Source organism: Nyctibius grandis, chromosome 3, assembly GCF_013368605.1.
Source record: "Nyctibius grandis isolate bNycGra1 chromosome 3, bNycGra1.pri, whole genome shotgun sequence".
Taxonomy (NCBI): Eukaryota; Metazoa; Chordata; class Aves; order Nyctibiiformes; family Nyctibiidae; genus Nyctibius; species Nyctibius grandis.
In genome coordinates this window covers 16,741,533-16,759,188 of record NC_090660.1, presented here as the reverse complement: position 1 = coordinate 16,759,188, position 17,656 = coordinate 16,741,533, and the positions used below count along the sequence as shown (strand labels likewise).

General features: G+C 56.4%; 1 protein-coding gene across 1 annotated transcript; it reads right to left on the bottom strand.

The window, feature by feature from the left end:
* Positions 1 to 2,984: 2,984 nt before the first annotated feature.
* On the bottom strand, positions 2,985 to 8,122 carry FOXF2 (forkhead box F2). The gene is made up of 2 exons (XM_068397008.1): positions 7,030 to 8,122; positions 2,985 to 3,151 (listed from the first exon to the last, which is right to left on the bottom strand). The coding sequence occupies exons 1-2, from the start codon at positions 8,036 to 8,038 to the stop codon at positions 2,985 to 2,987; spliced, it is 1,176 nt and encodes a 391-aa protein (XP_068253109.1). The 5' UTR covers positions 8,039 to 8,122.
* Positions 8,123 to 17,656: the final 9,534 nt, after the last annotated feature.

Here is a 17,656-nt window from a genome sequence, read left to right as displayed (position 1 = left end):
CGTATGTAGATTTCTGGTTTTAACACTAGAGATTTCAGCTTTCTCTGATGCTGAAAGCCTCCAGGAATCTCAGAGGTGAATACTGCATCACTACTGCTACAATTAGAAGGCTCAAAGTCCTGAATCTCTAAGAAAGAATTTCTTTTTCCAAAATATGAAGTATTCAGGCATGCTCAATAACTGCTAACAAATGTAAAAAGATGCAAAGAATTTTTAACTGTATGGCTAAAACATAAATACCTTGTCCTCTCAGTGGCATAGCTCTTGGTCTTGACTCTCACTGGCTCTGCGGCCACTGAAGCTCTTTAGACTAAACAAGAGCTGAATTCCTAGGGTAGAAGGTACTGTAATAAAATCAAATATCAAAACAAAATCAGATCAAATTAACTTAAAAATCTGGCCACTTTTTTCCTCCCTGTCATTTGCTGGTCACCCTTAAATTGAGAAGGAAAAGGCTGCGTTCGTTTTACTGATGGCACCCAGAAACATACCGATGTCTAAAGAGTACCGCTTCTGAAATGTCCTTGGTTTGGGAAGCTTTGACAGGCAAAAGGGAACCTTAGTCTGTTAAACGAGAATAGTCTTAAATCATCACGGAGAACACAGAAGCCCAAAACCGAGGGATACCCTAGCAAATCCTTCCCCTTTCTTAGGAGAACAGCCAGGGCAAGCATTACGCACGCTCTCTGGGATATAATGGCATTCAGAAGGTGTGTGGGGGGGGGAAAACCGTAACACCACAATGCAGTGAAGCCGGGAGGCTGCGGGGAGCGGAGCGGGGCTGGCTGGCGGACGGCTGCCGGCGCGGTGCCGCTGGAGGGCACTGGCGGCCCGCGCCCCCCCGCCGGGTCGGCCCCGGGCAGTTTTTTTCTCTTTGAGGTCCTGTCATTCCTGTATAAACAAGTTACGTTCAAGTGTTTAGGATATAAATTACGACCGTGCAGGCTTGCCTCGGAAAGAATGTAAACACAGCACTGTGGTCGGAGCAAACTCTGAAACTGACTTTATAATTTATCACAGGCCCTGAGAAGCTCGGGGAAGAAAAGGGCATGTTTGAGCATAGACATATATTGAAAAAGATGGAGAGTCTTATCTCTGTGTATAATTACAGAGATATACTTTTACGTGTATATGTGTATGTATGCATTTATATATATGTACACATACACATACACCGTTTTGCTGGAACTCTCGCGCTTTTCAGCGTCTGGGCGCGGGGCCGGGGAGAGTCGGGGCGGTGCGGCGGGGCTGCCCCGGTTTGCGGGGCGCATTGGGGTACGGGGACCCCTCTGTCCCCTCCGTGGGACGGGACGGGCTGCACCCGCCGGCGGGGCCGCTCAGGGCTGCCCCCGGGCCGTGGTCGTGGCCGTGGTCATACCCCGGGCCGATGCGGGGCGGACCGTGCCGTGCCGGGTGCGATCGGCGGGCATCCCACGGCCGGGGCGGCCGCGGGGGCCGTGGGGTCGGGGCGCCCGGGGGCGTCTGTGGGATGCGCGGGGGAGCAGCTCCGGACCTCGGCCGCTCACCATCCGCAGGGCACGGTGGCATCTTGGGGACGGGGTTTGTTTTGCTTGGGGTACTTTGGGAGTCCGTTTTTTATTTTGTTTCGGTTTTTTTTTTCTTTTCTTTTTTCTTCCCTTCCGCCCCTTTCACTGGCGACGCCGTACGCGGTTCTTCCACCCAAACACTGATCAAGCCACAGTTTTATCGAGGATCCTTCTCGTCGGCCTCACCGTAACATGCCCTCCCGGGCGCAACCCGGCGTCGTACAGGGGCTCCTGCCCCGGCAGCCGGCGAAGCCCCATGGAGGCACAGAGGGACTCCCACGAGGCTGCGTGGGCAGGCGAGACGGGGACACCTGGACACAGCCCTAAACAGTGGGGAGGGCGTTTCGGGGCCGGGGGAGCCCTCGATGAGGGAAGGCGGCAGTCTGGACCCTGTTGCTTTTGTGTCCACTTCCCTGGTTATTTCAAAGTCTATCCAGCGGTGGGGGAAAGCAGGGTGGGAAGTGGGCGAGGGCGGGAGGTGCAGCCCAGAGGCCATGTCACTGGCCCCCTCGGGTCAACTGCTCACTCCCCTCCTCCTCCTCCAGCGGCTGGGGGTTGCAGATTTAACGATCTCGGATGCTGGGGTGGAAGAGTTTTCTCAGAAGAAGCTGAGGGAAAATAAGTGCCTGTCCAGTGCATAGTCGTTTATATACATTTTATTGGAAAAAAAATTTGTACATCAAAATATTTTGGCAAACTGTAAAAAGTATACATAAGTGCAAATATATTCTTCATTTAAAGCAATAGTGTGTGAGTATACACGAGATTTATTTAAAATATTTTTTTAAAAAATATTGTGGTAGAAAACAACTTTTGTAAAAATAAAACCCAAAACGTTGTATTGCTTCAATACTGGAAAAAAAAATGAACTTTTCTTAAAGTCTATACACGAAAGGGCTAAACAACACTGTTTTAATAATATCGATTGGTCGGTGCTGCAGTCCATACAAGGTGTCCTTGGTAGGGCTCAGGGAGAGAAAAAGAAAGAAGTAAATTTCCCGCTAGCGCAGCGATGGAAGGGGGAGTCCTCGCAGGTGCTAAGCGGGGAGATTTATTTTTCCTATTCAAAGACACATTCTCGTATAAAAATATATTGAATTCTTCCCTTTCCCAAAGATCGTTTTTTTAGGAGATCACAGAAAGGCGGTTTATGATTAAGGTGATCAGACTTGGCATAAGGACACTGAAGTCCCACCTAACCCAACACATCACACAAGGCATTTTTCTTTTAGGAAGAGCTTTGTAGCGTTATATCGGCTGTACGTGTCCTTCAAGGGATGGAGGGGGACCAAAAACACTGCCTCCTTAGGTAATTTTGCTAAGTGACTCGTGTACTATCAATGCTATCAGAGTGCACATTATATTTAATCTGCGTGGGTCCGTCTATACCTCGGCTCTATTCAGTGTCACCTGATTGTCTCTGTTGGGGCGCTGCCTTCACATCACGCAGGGCTTGATGTCTTGACAGACGCTTTGATGGTGATGATGGTGGTAGTAAGATCCACTAGCGGAAGGGTGAAACGAAGAAATGCCATTAAAATTGAGGACAAAATCTTTCCTGTCACACACCGGGGAGGGGTGATGCTGGTAGCGAGGCAATCCCACTGCAAGAGAAGGAAATAACAAGAGCTGCTCAGAAGTCGGGTAGCTTTGCTCGGGCAGAGCAGCCCTTCCTCCCTCGCCCGCAGGCAGGAGAGGCTGCCTACAGCGGGGCTGACACACTGCTTCCTTTCCCCCGGTCTCGGCTCCCCCGTGCAAAGGTTTGGGAGCTCCTCTCTGGCTTTCCTGACAGCGGACTGGGCGCTCCCTCGGGGCAAAGCCTGTCACGCTTGCAGGGCAGAAAGAGCGGAGGGTCCTATTGCCCCGAGCGAGGAGGGGACATGGCTCCCCCGGAGTCCCCCACCGCCCCCAGGTGGGCTCGGGGCTGCGCCCGTGCTCGTACGAGCCCCTGTACCCGCTCTGCGGGGAGGTTATAAACTACACAACCGTGTGACACATGCTGAGGAGAGGAAAGTGGGCGGAGGTGGATGCCCACGAACACATGCATGGCCGCATCCCGGGCGCACGCCTATCTCGGGGCACCATTCCCGTGTGGGCACACACGCACTGCTGGCTGTCCTTCTGCCTGCGTGTTTGTCAGCGTGTGGGACTAGCTCAGTCCCTGCGTGCGGGGCGGATGAGGGAGTGCGTGTGTGCGAGGAGAGGATGAGACTTGCGTGTTTTTCTGGATGCGCTGCAGAGATCTGAACCTGATTCCCACCTTTGCTCCCTCTTCCCCCTCCCCATCCCGTCCCTGGGAGGTTTTTGCGTTTGGCTTGAATGGCTGCAGGTTGAATTCCAACCACGATCCGTTTGTGTGTTGCTGTGTATTTATTCATGTGTGTGTGTGTGTGTGTATGGGAGCGTGCATGCCTATACGCGTGTGTGCTTTCATAAACGTAACATACAGACTGAAGACACCCTACGGTTTATCCAGAACAACAAACGAAGTACATCCGAGGCACCGACATGTAAATGACCTTGCAAATTCCCATTTTAATTTCCCACAGCCTAAGGCGGCCTTTCCGGGGACAAAGTCCAAGGGCCGCGTGGGAGATACACACACACACACACACACACCCCCTCAGCCCGCGCCGTAGGGCCGTGCTGGGATCTTTAATCTGGCAGGGTTCCTACTGGATTCGGCGGGGAGGGGAGCATCGCCTGAGCAAGGCCTGCAGGGTAGAGCCAGAGAGAGATTTGATTTGGCGTGCGGATGTCAACCGCGGCTAGCGGGATCCTGTCAAATCTGACCGAAGGTCAAGGAAAAAAAAAAAAAAGAAAAAAAGGAAAACAAGAAAAAAAGCAAAAACAAAAAAAAAAAGCCACAAAAGAAGAAGAATGCGAGACGGGGGGGGAAATAAAAAAGAGGGGGAGTTCCCCGGTTTTCCCCAGGGTGGCGGAGCCGACCGCTCCTGCCGCGGCCCGCGGCGCTGGGCAGGCGGCGCGCCCGGCCCGTCTCCGCCGGCACTGTCCCCTCCTTCACCCCGCGGAGCTCGCTTTATAAAAGTGATTATTTCGCTGGATTTCCTCGGCTTTCTAATAACCCTGCTGGTATGCTCACCATAAACCGGGGCACTTTATTACAATCCCGATTCAATCATTTAGCAGGATTTAATAGTGTGCAAAAAAAATCCGGCTGCGCCCCGTCCCCCAGCTTCAAAACCCTTTTAGCAGAACCGAGCCTCCTGTTTCCAATTTTTTCCTCTCTTATTCTTGTGTCTGATGCAAATTCAAGGTTTTAAGTCCACCCTGTCGCTGTATGAGTAGAGGATTATTGACCCATCAACAGCGGTTGCCACCGATTTTGCTTTGCGTTTAATTAAGATAAAGGAAAAGGCAAAATTCACTTGCTGCTGCTTTTGTGGGGAGAGGAGCAGAAAGATTATTGCTGGTAATAATTACGGATGAAGGAGCTCGGATCTTTTTTCCCCATCTCCTTTCACTCTACTAAAACGTTCGCACCCCAGAGATCTTACGTAGCACACACGAAAGAGGACTGGATCCACGCAAAAAACCAAAGAGTTGGGTTGGTTTTTTTTTCAGTTATTCCAGGAATGGGGATGGCTTCCACTAAAGTCCTGGGCCCAGATCCTGAAGGTGTAGAAAATAAGCGGAGAAAGGCTGCTTTGCCAAGTGGTGGCATTAAATCTGAGCTGCTGGAAACGGACGCTCGTCCTCGGCATTAAGAAAGCGTTCATCGGTCCGTCTGCGTGCATATCCGTCCTTGAACAGAAACAATTTGGATTTAAACGGCCCCAGCCTCGGAAACTGTAGTGCAGGCTTCAGGGGGACCAGAACCTTTGCTCTCTCTCCCTCTGCTTTTTGTTTTGAAGAGCTGCTCTTGGGCTGCTTTGAAACAAAAATTTCTCTCCCAGGAATCGCCTTTCCCACCTCGGGTGTCTGGCAGGAGGAGGGGGCAGCTGCCTCCCAGCCCGGCTCCCCGGGCCAGTCCCACTCCCGCCCCACGCGTGGCCCCGTGGGCCCTGCGCGGCGGCCCGCGAAGCCACAGGGAGTAAAATAAACAGAGGAAAAAAAAAATCCAAAAGAAAGAAAAAGAAATCAAATTTTAAAAATCCAAATAACAACAACAACGAAGCAAAGCAGAAATTCCTAACGGTAAAGCTACGCATTTCGGCGGGGGATGCCCTTGTGAACCCCCCGGCCTCTCGCCCCGGCCCTCAAAACCACGTGGAAGGACGACCTGAATCTCCGTAAAGTGGGTCTAAACCCCAGCAGCAGATCCCCGTGGACACGGAGGAGCACCGCGCCCCCGCACCCCTCTGCACCAAAACGCCGGTAAAACGGCGACCCGCTCGGCAGCCGCCTCCCCCCAGGAGCCACATCAGGGCTATTTAGGGTTTGGTTTCTTTTTTTTTTTTTTTAAGGGAGGAAAGTTTGCAACCGCTTGTTCTCCCCTGACACCCCACGTCCCTTCTGCGGTGATGGCACAGCGGCTTCCCCGGTGGCGGGGCTCCAGCTCGCCCTCCCCGCGGCGGCAGCAGGCTGTGGGGAGGCCGGGGCAGGCTGCGGGGCTCTCAGAAGGACAGAAGAGTGATTGACAGGCGCCCAAGGAGGGGGCGGGAGGGGACCCAGAGCTGAGGGTCGCCTGTATTTGTTACTTGTTGAAATTCCCATAAAATTGAACAAGACCCCGCTCTCATAGGGGTTAAGTCAGGCTAAAATCCTCTTCGGTGTGGTCCAGCCCAGACTGTCTTTGTTTGCTTAACCTCCGGGACCCACGTTTAAAAGGGCTATTTGGAAAATTTCCCCGTAAGAGCCCAACATCTTTTACCCATTTTTGTGCTCGGATTTTTCTGAGCAGACATTGTCTGTAATCACCGGCCGGGGGGGTGGGGGGGTGGGAGACAGAGACCAGAAAACTCTTTCCCTCCGGTTGCAGAAATACACTGGATCCGCTTTAATCTCTCTCGCATTTTTCAAGATAAGCGGGTGGGTATTTATTTTCCCCGCAGTGCTTAAGCGATAATATTTAACGCCTTTTTTTGATTACTCCCTCGATGCGTCTCCGCGGACCGCGGTTTACCGAGGCGTCGGCGATGCCCGGCGGCGCTCCCCGCCAAGTGAAGCCGCAGCCCGGGCCGGCGGGGCTCGCCCCGCTCCCGCCGCCGCCCACATGTCGCCGGCACCGGGAGGGACGTGTGAGCCAGGACGAAGCCGGGCTTTCCTGGGAGCGCTCCTTCTTGGCGCTGGGCAAGAAGGTGGGATGCTCGCAGACGTACCCACAGCCCCCCCAGGCAGCCACACTGTCTTGAAACAGAGCAGCTCCAACCCACGCGTATTTCCCTCCCTCTCGCAGACAATGCCCCTCTTTTTCCTACGCCGTGGAGGTCGGGGTTTCCCCGTGCGAAACCCTCATCCCCGGAGAAAGCCCCGCCGGCGCCGCGCTCCCCGCCACCCCCGCCGCCCCCCGGGTCCCTACCTGAGAGGTCGTCGCGGGGGCTCTGGTGCAGGTAGCCCTGTTCCAGGGAGTAGGAGGGCACGCTGGAGTGGATGCCGGAGGAGGCGGCGTTGGCGGCGGGGAGGCCCTGCTGCTTTATGTAGGGTGAGGCCCCCGAGGCTGTCCAGTGAGCCGAAGGGCTCGTGTAAGGCGAGTGGCACTCGATGGCGCTTGCCATGGCGGGCGAGGAGGGCACGGGGCTGCTGCTGCTGTCGGGGCCGTAGTCCCCGTTGGCAGTCACCGGGCAGCTGGCCATGTAGGTCGAGCCGGGGTTGGGCGACATGTGCGGGACGTGGTGGCCGCCGCTGAGTCCTTCGTAGCCGCTGGCCATGGCGTTGGGCATCATGTCGAGGTTGTAGCCGTTGGAGTGGCAGGCGAGGGAGGCGGGGGGCGCCTGGAAGTCGAAGCCCTGCGGGAGGATGGAGGCGCTGAAGCCCAGCCCGTTCATCATGCGGTACATGGGCTTCAGCGCCTGGCATTTCCTCCTGAAGCCGCGGGGCCGCCGTCGGAAGGAGCCCTCCTCGAACATGAACTCGCTGGCCGGGTCGATGGTCCAGTAGTGGCCCTTGCCCGGGCGGCCCAGGCCCTTGGGCAGCTTGATGAAGCACTCGTTGAGGGAGAGGTTGTGGCGCACGGAGTTCTTCCAGCCCTGGTAGGAGCCGCGGAAGAAGGGGAAGCGGGCCTGCAGGAACTGGTAGATCTCGCTGAGGGTCAGGCGCTTGGAGGGCGAGCTCTGGATGGCCATGACGATGAGGGCGATGTAGGAATAGGGGGGCTTCTCAGGCCGCCGCAGCCCCGAGCTGGCCTTCTTGCTCTTGGAGGACGCCGCCGCCGCCGAGGAGGAGGAGGAGGTGGAGGTAGAGGAAGAGGAGGTGGAGGTCTCCAGGGCGGAGGATGGCGGCCGGCTCATCTGGAGAGCTCCGGGAGCCGGGCTGGAGGAGCGGAGAGGGACGGGGGGCTCCAGCCGCTGCTGGCCGCTCTCAGTGGTCATCTGGCGGAGGGAGGGGAATGGGGCAGGGTGGGGTGAGGCTGTGAGGGAAGGGGGGGAGCCGGGCGGGGTGGGTACCGGGGCGGGGGGTGCCCCGCAGGGGGAGAGCGGGGGGGGGCAGTGGGAGCTGCTGTCCTCCGGGCACCTCCTCAGAGCGGCGGGCGGCGGCGGGGCCCCGGCAGAGCCCTGCGCATCCCTCCCCGCGGTTCCTTGCGCAATGGCTCCTCTGCTTTCTGCCGGAGCCAGGCACTGGCGGGATGGACCGGCCCGGCCCCGGCCCGGCCCCCGCCCTCCCCGCGCCGCGCCGCCCGCGGAGGCTCCGCTCAGCGCCGCTCCGCTTCCTCCTCTGCCCCCCACCTGGGGACCATCCCGCTGCCTAATCCGGCAAGGGGAGGAAGCGCAAGAGCCCCCCCCTCCAATCTCTTCCGCACTGTTATTTTTTCATATATATTTTTTTTTTCTTGCGTAAAAGGCACAGCGCGACCGCCTATCAGTTCCTTCAATCTTGCTCTTTTTTTTTTTTCTCTTTCCCCGCAGACCCCCCTGAATCCGGCCGAGAAATCAGCAGAGATAGAGAGAAGGAGAGGGGGAGCGAGAGGGGGGGAAGAGAGAGACCACCCCCTTTCCAGCTGGCCTCTGTCCACCCGTCATCTGGGCAGGAGGCGCTGCCGCTGCCGCTGCTGCTGCTGCTGCGGCACGGTCCCCGGCTCGCTGCCGCTGCCGCTGCCGGCTCCGCAGCACGCAGCGGCACCGTTTACCGTCTCCCCGGGGCTCCCCCGGCCCCGCAGGCACTGGTCTGCCCGCTACTCCCCAGCACGGCCCCGGGGCGAGGGGAGCGGCTGCCAGCCCGAAGCCCCGCCGGTGCGCCCTCGGGCACACGGGCACTGATGCCTCCGGGTGCGGGCGTGGGTGCGCGGGAGCGGATCGCCCACCCTGCGGAGCCCCAAGCAGCACTGTCTGCTGCTCCTCAAGCCTGCTAGACCTCCGGTTTTTAAGACTACTCGCTACCCCTTGCCACCCCTCACCCCTCTATTAAATGCAATTCATTTTACAGGGCAACAGGGGTCGAGTCCGAGGACCAGGGTTGCGCACTCCCTCCGCCCCCGGGGCGTCCCCCCGCTGCAGCGGGTGGGTCACGCGTGCTGGCAAACGCCGTTTGCCGGAGGAAACGGGGCGCCGGAGGGGGCAGGGAGGAGAGGGGCTGGCGGAGGCTCAGGCCTGCTCCCAGGTGATGGAGGAGGCTCCAGCACCAAACTGGAGATGGAAGGAGGACGGCGGCAGGACGAGAGGCAGAGCAGACAGGGATGCTGGACCAAAGGCACGGGGGTGGGAAGGACGCGGGCAGAGCGGGACGCCGTGTCAGCGTGCCTGCAGCGCTGTGTGTGTGCGCCTGCCTGCGTGTCTGTGTGTCCGTCTGCCTCCAGCGCAGCTCCGTGCTGAGAGCTCGCTGGTGGGTACGGGCAGGGAGGGGGTGGGGCTGGTCCCAGACAGTGACCTGTAGTTGAGTGGAAGCAGGCTTTTTCCATCAAACTCTGCCTGGATACCACACACAGAGCCCAAGTGTCAGTTTACTGCCCTGAGCCCGGCTCCTTTTCCCTAAGCTCCACAGTAATTAGACAAAGAAAACCTAAATTAACTGAACAGGCGTCGACAGCTTCCTCCAGATCACCACTGCTACATACATGGGAATGTGTCCGAAAATGGCTTGATTGTATCTGAGGATCAGCTAAGAAAAACACTACCAAGCCCGGCAATGTTTACTACACATTTTTAATAGAAAAAATAATCGCCCGGTCGATAGACCGTATTTACCTTTAAATACGGATTTAAATCGTATTTAAATTGTTCCCATAGTAAAAAAAAAAACACACAACCCCCCCCAAAACAAACAAAAAACCCCCTATATCTCTATCTTCTTTCTTTCCCCCCCCAACCCGGAGGGGCAGGGAGGCCGACGTGCGATTCCTGATCTCGCTGTAACGACCTATTCGGAATATATTTTTAAAAATATCCATGTTTTTATATATAAACATCCTTCTCTGCTCTAGATCGGCGAGCGAGAGTCCTTTTTCGCCTTCCGCTGCGGGACGTCTGTCTAAATGTCACCTTTGGATGACATGCCCAAGTAATTTCTGCGATCTTCGGGAGGCTAAACGCATTAAAGTCAAGGCGGGGAGAGTCGTTGCCTGAAAATCACTCTAGCCTGCCCCCGTTTCAGACAACTCGTTTTGATCATTAATATTAGTCGAGAGGGAAGATGCGTTGACTCCCAACACAGATGTCACGATATACGAAGGTGTCGTTGCTTTCCCCGCGGTGCGAGACAGCACAGACAACGAAAGAAAAAGCCTGGCAGGGCAGCCCTGTGGCAGAGAGCCGCACTCTGCTTCAATCGCGACTTGACACAGCCCTGATAGGAGAATCGCCTGTACCACATTGTCAGCCGCCTTCTACCTGTTAGCAATGTCCTCTTCTCCGCAGCAGACGCTTGTCTGTAACGTAGCATTAAGAAGTCTCCAAGACATGGTCCTGAGACTTTAAAAGATGATTTGAAGTGCCTATGATTAAACATAAGTGCATTTGCTGTTTGGTGGAGATGTTTATTTTCGTTGATGCATCCATTTCTGAGCTGATCCCAGCTTTGGAGCACAACCGGTTTGTTTTACCAGAGTATACGGAAATTAAACTTTTTGGCAGATTTGGTAACTCAGATGTTCTACAATCATCGTTTTTATTCTAGGAAATCTCTTCATTATTGTGGTTTCAGTTTCACGTACGTAACATAGTCCCCTCTGCTTCGTGTGCTAAATGAAATAACTTAGACTAAACCGGTTAAGAAAATGGGAGGCAAATATGAAAGATAAACGTTTACTGTTATCTTGGAGTCCTCCCCCCTCACGGCTTTTTGTTCTTTTTCTGTTCTTTTCCTCCCTTTTTTTTAACTGCGTGCTCCAGGCTCTTTCCTCTCCTATGAGGTCCTGCAGATGAGAAGCGTTTTTTCAATTAAACCCGAGACTGAAACTTAAACAAATCCCTCCAGTATTGTAAAAGTGCGTTTCCTTAAGCCCCGAAGGATTTTCCTCCAACTGTCAGTTTCAGGGGTGCCTGGATTTAGATCTCGATCTTCAGCGGCTGACAGGGATCCCTTTCCGCATGAGGGGCATGCGGGCATTTTAACGAGCTGGAGGAGCCCAGCAGCCGCAGCAGAGCGCCCGGCACCCAGCCCCTGCGGCCCCGGCGGCCCGGGGAGGGCGGGGGAGCAGCCCCGCTGCGCCGGAGGGAGCAGAAAGGCCGGGATGGGAAGGGACTCGCAGCCGTCCTGCCCGGTCCTTTGTGCTGCTCCCGGGACCTCTTGACTTCTCGGGACCTCTGGCAGTAGCCGTGCGATCCCGATGTTTGTTTGGAGAGGTTTTTCCGCTTTTTTTTTTTCACCCCCTTCCCTTTTCTTTTTTATTTGCGTACGCAATGGGCGGTAGGAGTGACTCTTTTTATAGACGTCTCCCTGAAGGCTGCCATCAGCACCCTTCTTCCCAGCTCCTGTTGAAGAGTCGGTCTGTCTCTCCCTTTCCGAGGCAGAGGAAAAGGGGAGATGATCCGAGTGGTTGAGACACCTCTCATCTCAAGGGCAGACAAGGACATTCAGCGCAAACGCAGGGGCCTACCTCTCCATGCGGGAAAAAAACCCAGCCCGACCCCAAAAGCATCACCAGACACGCTCCCTGCACAGAACGGGCACCTCTCTCGTAGCATTTTGCAGGGGGTTACCTGGGGTGTCGCCACCTGGGTTTGGCTGGCTCCGTGAAGATACCTTGGGAAATTTTTCAGCAGTGCCTAGATGTGGAGGGAGCTAAGCCTGGGTCAGGACACCGCCATGAAGGTAGTGATTGTGAATTAGTAGGGCCGCACCTTTCCCTGTCCTCCTTGCTACACAACTGTCCCGTCTGGGGCAGTTTTGTTCAGCGCCCGAGGACGGAGAGAAAGACCAGGCAAGAAATAAAGTTCGGGCGAGAAGCCAGCCGAGGAGCACAATCTATTTGTCTTTAGGAAAGTATTTTCCAGGGGGAAATCGGCCTCAGCAGGTGGGAGAAGAGGCGCCACCCAACCCTCCCACACTGGACAGGCAGGACCCTGGCTCCCGGCAGCGTCCCGCAGGGAGCCGGGACTCCGCGGGTCCCAAGGACCGGAGGACCCCGCGGAGGGCAAAGTGCGAGCACGGGGGCGCGAAGACATTCCCCCTCCTCTGGACAGGTTCTGCTTTCCCAGAAAGGTCTCTTCAACGAGCTGAAAAGAGTTTCTCAGCTTTTAGACTTTCCGGGAGGGCACCTACAGCCGAGGATTTTGTTGCCGTGTTGATCCCCCCAGCCCTCCCAGCCCTCCCAAGACTGCCTCCACCCCCTGCATCCCATCCCGTCCTCATCACTCCACGGGACCGTGGCAGAAAGACACCCCGCGAGCCTGAGGTGCCCACTCTCCGAGCTCGCTAAGCCCAGGGTTTTGCAAAGCCGACTTCCACTCAGCCGCGGGGCTCTGCTGGGGTTGCCGAGGGTGGCCTGCCGGGACCCAGCGGGCTGCGCGTCCCGTTGCTTTCGCCGCGGTCCCGGGCTGGTGGGGCACAGGAGGAGGGGGAGGGGGGGGTCCCCAGGTGTAGGGTGACGCAGGGGCTCCGACCGATGGAGGACACCTGGCCACCCTGCAGATACTGCGGGTGTTGCAACAGCCCGTCGGAACTGCGCGAATATCGCGGCGATTAAACCTGCACAAAGACACGTTCCGCGTATAATAATAGTGTCGGGTTTGTAAGTGGCATCCCCCCCAAATACTTCCTTAAGTGTTTGTGTGGGTAGACTTTGCTTTTCCTATGCCAGCTGACAATGTTAAAGATTTTATCCCCTCCCAGCTCTGCACATCTCCAACTGAACTTCCCGGAGCATCAAAATAAACCCCCTACAGCGGTCAGGGTATAGGTCACCTCTCTAAAAGGAAACACAACCCTTCCAAAAATATAAAACATCTTTGACGTAAAAAAAAACAACAAAAAAAACCCACCACCTCCTTTGTCTCCGAGCATCCTCTGTCGGTGTAAATAAAACGTGACAGGCGCGGGGTAAAATAAGAAGCGGGATGTTCCGAGATCAGAGCAGAGGCGAGGTCCCCGCGCAGTGCGGGCAGCCGGGCGGCGGAGCAGGCAGCTCCGGGCAGGTGGCGGGGCCCGCCGCGCTCCCGGTGAGGAGGCAGGCTGCTGCCTCGGGCAAGACCTCCGAGAGGACGCTGCGATAGAGATGGGTGCCGGATCCGACCCCCGCCGCCCCGCTCCGCACATCCCGCTCGGGTCTCAGTGGTAAAGGTCACACAAGAGCCAGCAGGCACAGTGCGAAAAATATTAGCGGCAGCCCTTGTCGTGGGATTCACCGTGTCTGTAGGAAAAGGCACCCCCTAATCCTGCTCCGCATACCCCATTGACAGCCGCGGAGAAGGGCAAACACGGTTTGGCCCGAGATCTGAACACACGGTACCTTTTTGACTGGCTTCTCCCCCGCCCGAGTTTACATTCCGATCAAATGAGATTTCTGACTTTACACATTGTCAATAATTTTCATACATGCTCCAACCTTAATTACTTTCCATACCATTTTCAGCAAATAGTTTCGGTGGGGCGAGGGAGCCAGCGGTGCCCCCGGCTTTGGCGGAGGGCTGTGCTTTTCTCCCTGCTCCCCGCCGCCATCGGGGACCCCCCACCCCCCAGGGCCCCCGGCCCCAAACGCCCCTGGCCCCAAACGCCCCCGGCCCCAAACGCCCCCGGCGGGGTGGCATCCCCTTCTCGCAGAAACCCGCGTGAAAAGCTCCGCGGGACGCCCCCGGCGCCAGACAGCGGGTCTCGTCGGGTGGGCAGCGAGGGGGGAGCCATCGCGGGGGGCTGACTGGGTTCGTAGGCATATCGGAGAGTGTGTGGGTTTGTTTTAATTTCGGAGGAAGAAGGGCCCGAGGCGGTGCGCACAGCCACCACCCCGGCCTCGCCGGCGGCCCTGCGCGCCCCTCACCCTCATCGCGGCGGTGCCCGCGGGCCGTGGAGGGGGGCTCGCCCGCAGCCCCGGCCCCGCTGCCGGGGAAGGCACTAATCAGGAGCAGGTTTCCTCGCTCCTTCGTTTCCTCCTCCCGCCTCACCACCCCCCACCCCAGCACCCCCTTCTCTTTCGTGAGAGGTTTTCATTAATTTTTAAGTAAAGCCCATAAAACATAACGACCCACTCAAAGGTAGGGCCGAGTTACTGAGTGCCGGATTATTACATGATTTACGAACATAGTTTGGAAAAAAGTAATAATCCAAGCTCGCACCTCAGGAGCGAGCCTGCCAAGGCTGGGAGCGGCGGCTGCGGCCACGGCCCCGCCACCTCCCGCCTCGGCGACGCTCGTTAGGGCCGGTCCGAGGTGGCGGGGGCAGGACACCGTAAAGCCGATTTTACACCTTTTTGTGTGTGTGTGCTTTTACGGGCTGTATCTCCCCGTCTCCCCCCCTCCATACACACCTTTTTATACCGGTACCTCCAAAGCCGTGGGACTGCTACGATCCCCCACCGGATCAAAGGCGAAGGGGCGGGGGAGGCGGGGGGGCGATGGTGCCTCCGGGGTCCATCCCCCCTACTCCCATTACCCTTTCTCTCTTTCCCTCCTCCATCCGGGAGGCTTTTATTGATGAGCTGCCTCCGAACCCCCGCACGAAATGTCCCTGAAGGGTTTAGACAATTCATCAGCCATCACTTTCGGTATCTGCTTCCTCCCTTTCAAATACAATCCTCGCACACCACGCTTAGGAGGGGAGGGGAGCATACTTGAGACCAGAACAGCTACATAATCAACGTCAAAATCATACCACTGACCTTTCGGAAACATGAAGTCCGAGCCAAAAAACCCTCCACATGATTTACTTTTCTTTTTTTTTTTAAAAAAACTTTCACTGCCACAGTGTATACGCCATTATTGCTTGCTTTCCCAAATTCATTAGGGCTTTGTAGGATGGCAGCGCCATCGCGCCCACCGCACAGAGCAGGGGACAGCAGAAAAAGAAAAAAAAAGGTGAGGTTTCAAAGCGATGTCCCTTGCAGGCTGCTCCCCGCCCGGGCACGGGGGTGGCTCTCGGAGCCGTAGTGTGTCCGGGCCGAGGGGGGGGGGGACCGGGGGCCGTCGGGGTCCCCGATCCGCCCCGAGGGAGACCCCCGGCCCCCGCGGCGCCGGCCCGGCCTTTCCGCTGGGTGGCGCTGGGCCCCTTGAAATGGGGGCTCCGGCCCCGTCCCACCTGCCGGGGCACGGCGGCCCGGGGACCCCCGCCGCCCCCCAGCCCACTGCCCCCACCTTCGTCCTCAGTGCACACCTTTCTCCAATAGTTTCTGAGCCGGTCAATTTTAAAAATACATCTATATCGGGTTTTTTTCTCCCCCTACTCAGGTGAATTATGCCACTGCATGGAGAGGAAGAGGGGGGACCCCCCTCAAGCCCGACGATTTCAAAGGCCCCCTTGTTTGGCTCCCGTGTCATCCCTGCCGGTAGCGCCAGCCGTGCCTGCTTCGTGCCACGAAAGGAAATTCCCAGGCTGACAGGCGGAGAGGGGCAGCGCGCTGCGGCGTGGGGGCCCTGGGAGAGCCCGGCCCGGGCCCCCGCCCCGGTCCCGGCCCTCCGCGCCGGCCAGCCTGGGTTTAAACATCCCCCATCGCTCCAGAAGCGAAAACTCTCGCCTCGGATTTGTCCCAGGGCAGAGTGATATCCTCTGCTTATAAAGACCTGCGGTGCCTTTTAAACAGGAGGCTGACATCACACTTACGTGATGTGTTCGTCTTTATTAAGACTTCGAGGAGAGGTTTTATTGCTAGGACCGAGGGGAGAGGAAGGCTGATATTTGTCACACAGCCCTCAATAAGCCCCTTGCTCTGGGACTGGGCGGTGAAGAGGGTCTCTGTGAGCCAGGATCCTTCTGCCACCGCCACAGGGGGCACCTGGGTGCCAGCCCCCCGGGGCGGCGGGTCTCGTACCCCCGGGGCGGTGCGTGCGCCTGGGTGCATGTTGCTTCGCCCCCGAGGGGACGCCCGAGGCCTCCCCGGTGCAGCCTGGCATCGAAGGGGAAAACGCTTGTGGCTGCTTGGGTGCGAAAAGCAGTTTGAACGGCACCAGGGAGGAGGCAGAGAAACGTTCAAATCGAGGGAGTCACGAAGGCGTTTTTCTCCTCCTCTTCTGCAAATCCAAACCGCCTGGAAAGCTGGATGTTACATGCAAAGCAACGGACCTCTTTGAGTGCTACATATCGTTAAATCCCCTTTGCTTCCTTGTTTTTCAGTCTCCAGAAAACAAAAATGCAAATAAAAATAAAACAGAAGAAAATGAATTTGAGGGAGAATTTTTCCTTTCCCTTTCATTTTTCTTCTCCCTCACCCTTGTTCTTCTCCATGAAAAAATGATTTCCATTTTCTTTCCACTCAGAGAACACTGTTCTTTCTTCACTATTGCATTAGAAGACCCTTGAGCCTCTACATGCAACAGCAATGTACTTAACCACTACAATAGCTCTTTCTTAGCAGGTGGGCTGCCTTGAACACTCTTGCTGAAACCTGTTCCTGCCCACCACTTGCAGCAAAGCTGGTTTAAGGGGGAGTGGGCTGGGTAAGTGGGCACTGTGGCAGCACTGCTTGTGGGCTGGGTTTTTAGGCTGCTAGGCAAGAAAAGGGTCCATGAAGGAGGAATGGAGCCCTGCACATGCAGGGCACAGTTCCTGGGATGGGGAGCAATGCTGTGTGGGTGCAACAGTGAGTTCCCAGTGTGTGGAGCTGGGCTAGATGTGGGCTCCTCTCTGCAGGTGTCTGCCTCTATTACTGGTTGAGGGTTGCTGATAGAGACTGTAGCAGATGAAGACAGACTCTCCCAGAAGCAAAGCAGGGTCTGCACTGGAAGGGAGCTGCTGTAGAGTCAGACAAGGGCAGCAAGGTGGACACCCTTAGGCATGCTGGCTGAGGGAACATGTCAGGCTGAGTGACACGGGGAGGTGGCCAGAGGTGCAGGCCGGAGGTTCTGGCCAGTAGACCTCAGGGTGGGGGGATTGCTCTTGTGGCCAGAACCTGGCTCCACCTCCAGCTGTCACCCCAGACCTGTCTCTGAAATCCAGTACCAGGCATGAAAGATGCTGAGATGGCAAACTAATGCTCTGGGAGCTTACAGCTCTCTGGATCTTATCCCAGCACTTCCCAAGCAGTGTCTAAGGACATACACTCTAGAATCACTGCATAGAAGGATTCATCTCCTAGGTGTACATCCAGCCACTGGGCAATGAGGCTAGGGTGTGCAGCAGGAATCTACAGATGCTCTTGCAGTACAACAAATAATACTCGGTGGGGGACATTGCATGGAGCCTCTGATCCAGTCTGCACGTGAAAACACACCTCTGTACTGTCTCCCCTTTACCAGAGGCTCTGCACTGGAACCATAGTGTGCACCTTCAGGGGGTGAAGGCTTCATTACCTGCATTCGGGTAAGGCATTAGCTAATGTGTCAGTGTCCCACCTAACGGCTAGCCTACAGCTCTTATGGCTAACCATGCATCTGATTACCTCAACAGATCAGACACGTTGGCTTGGAGGCTCT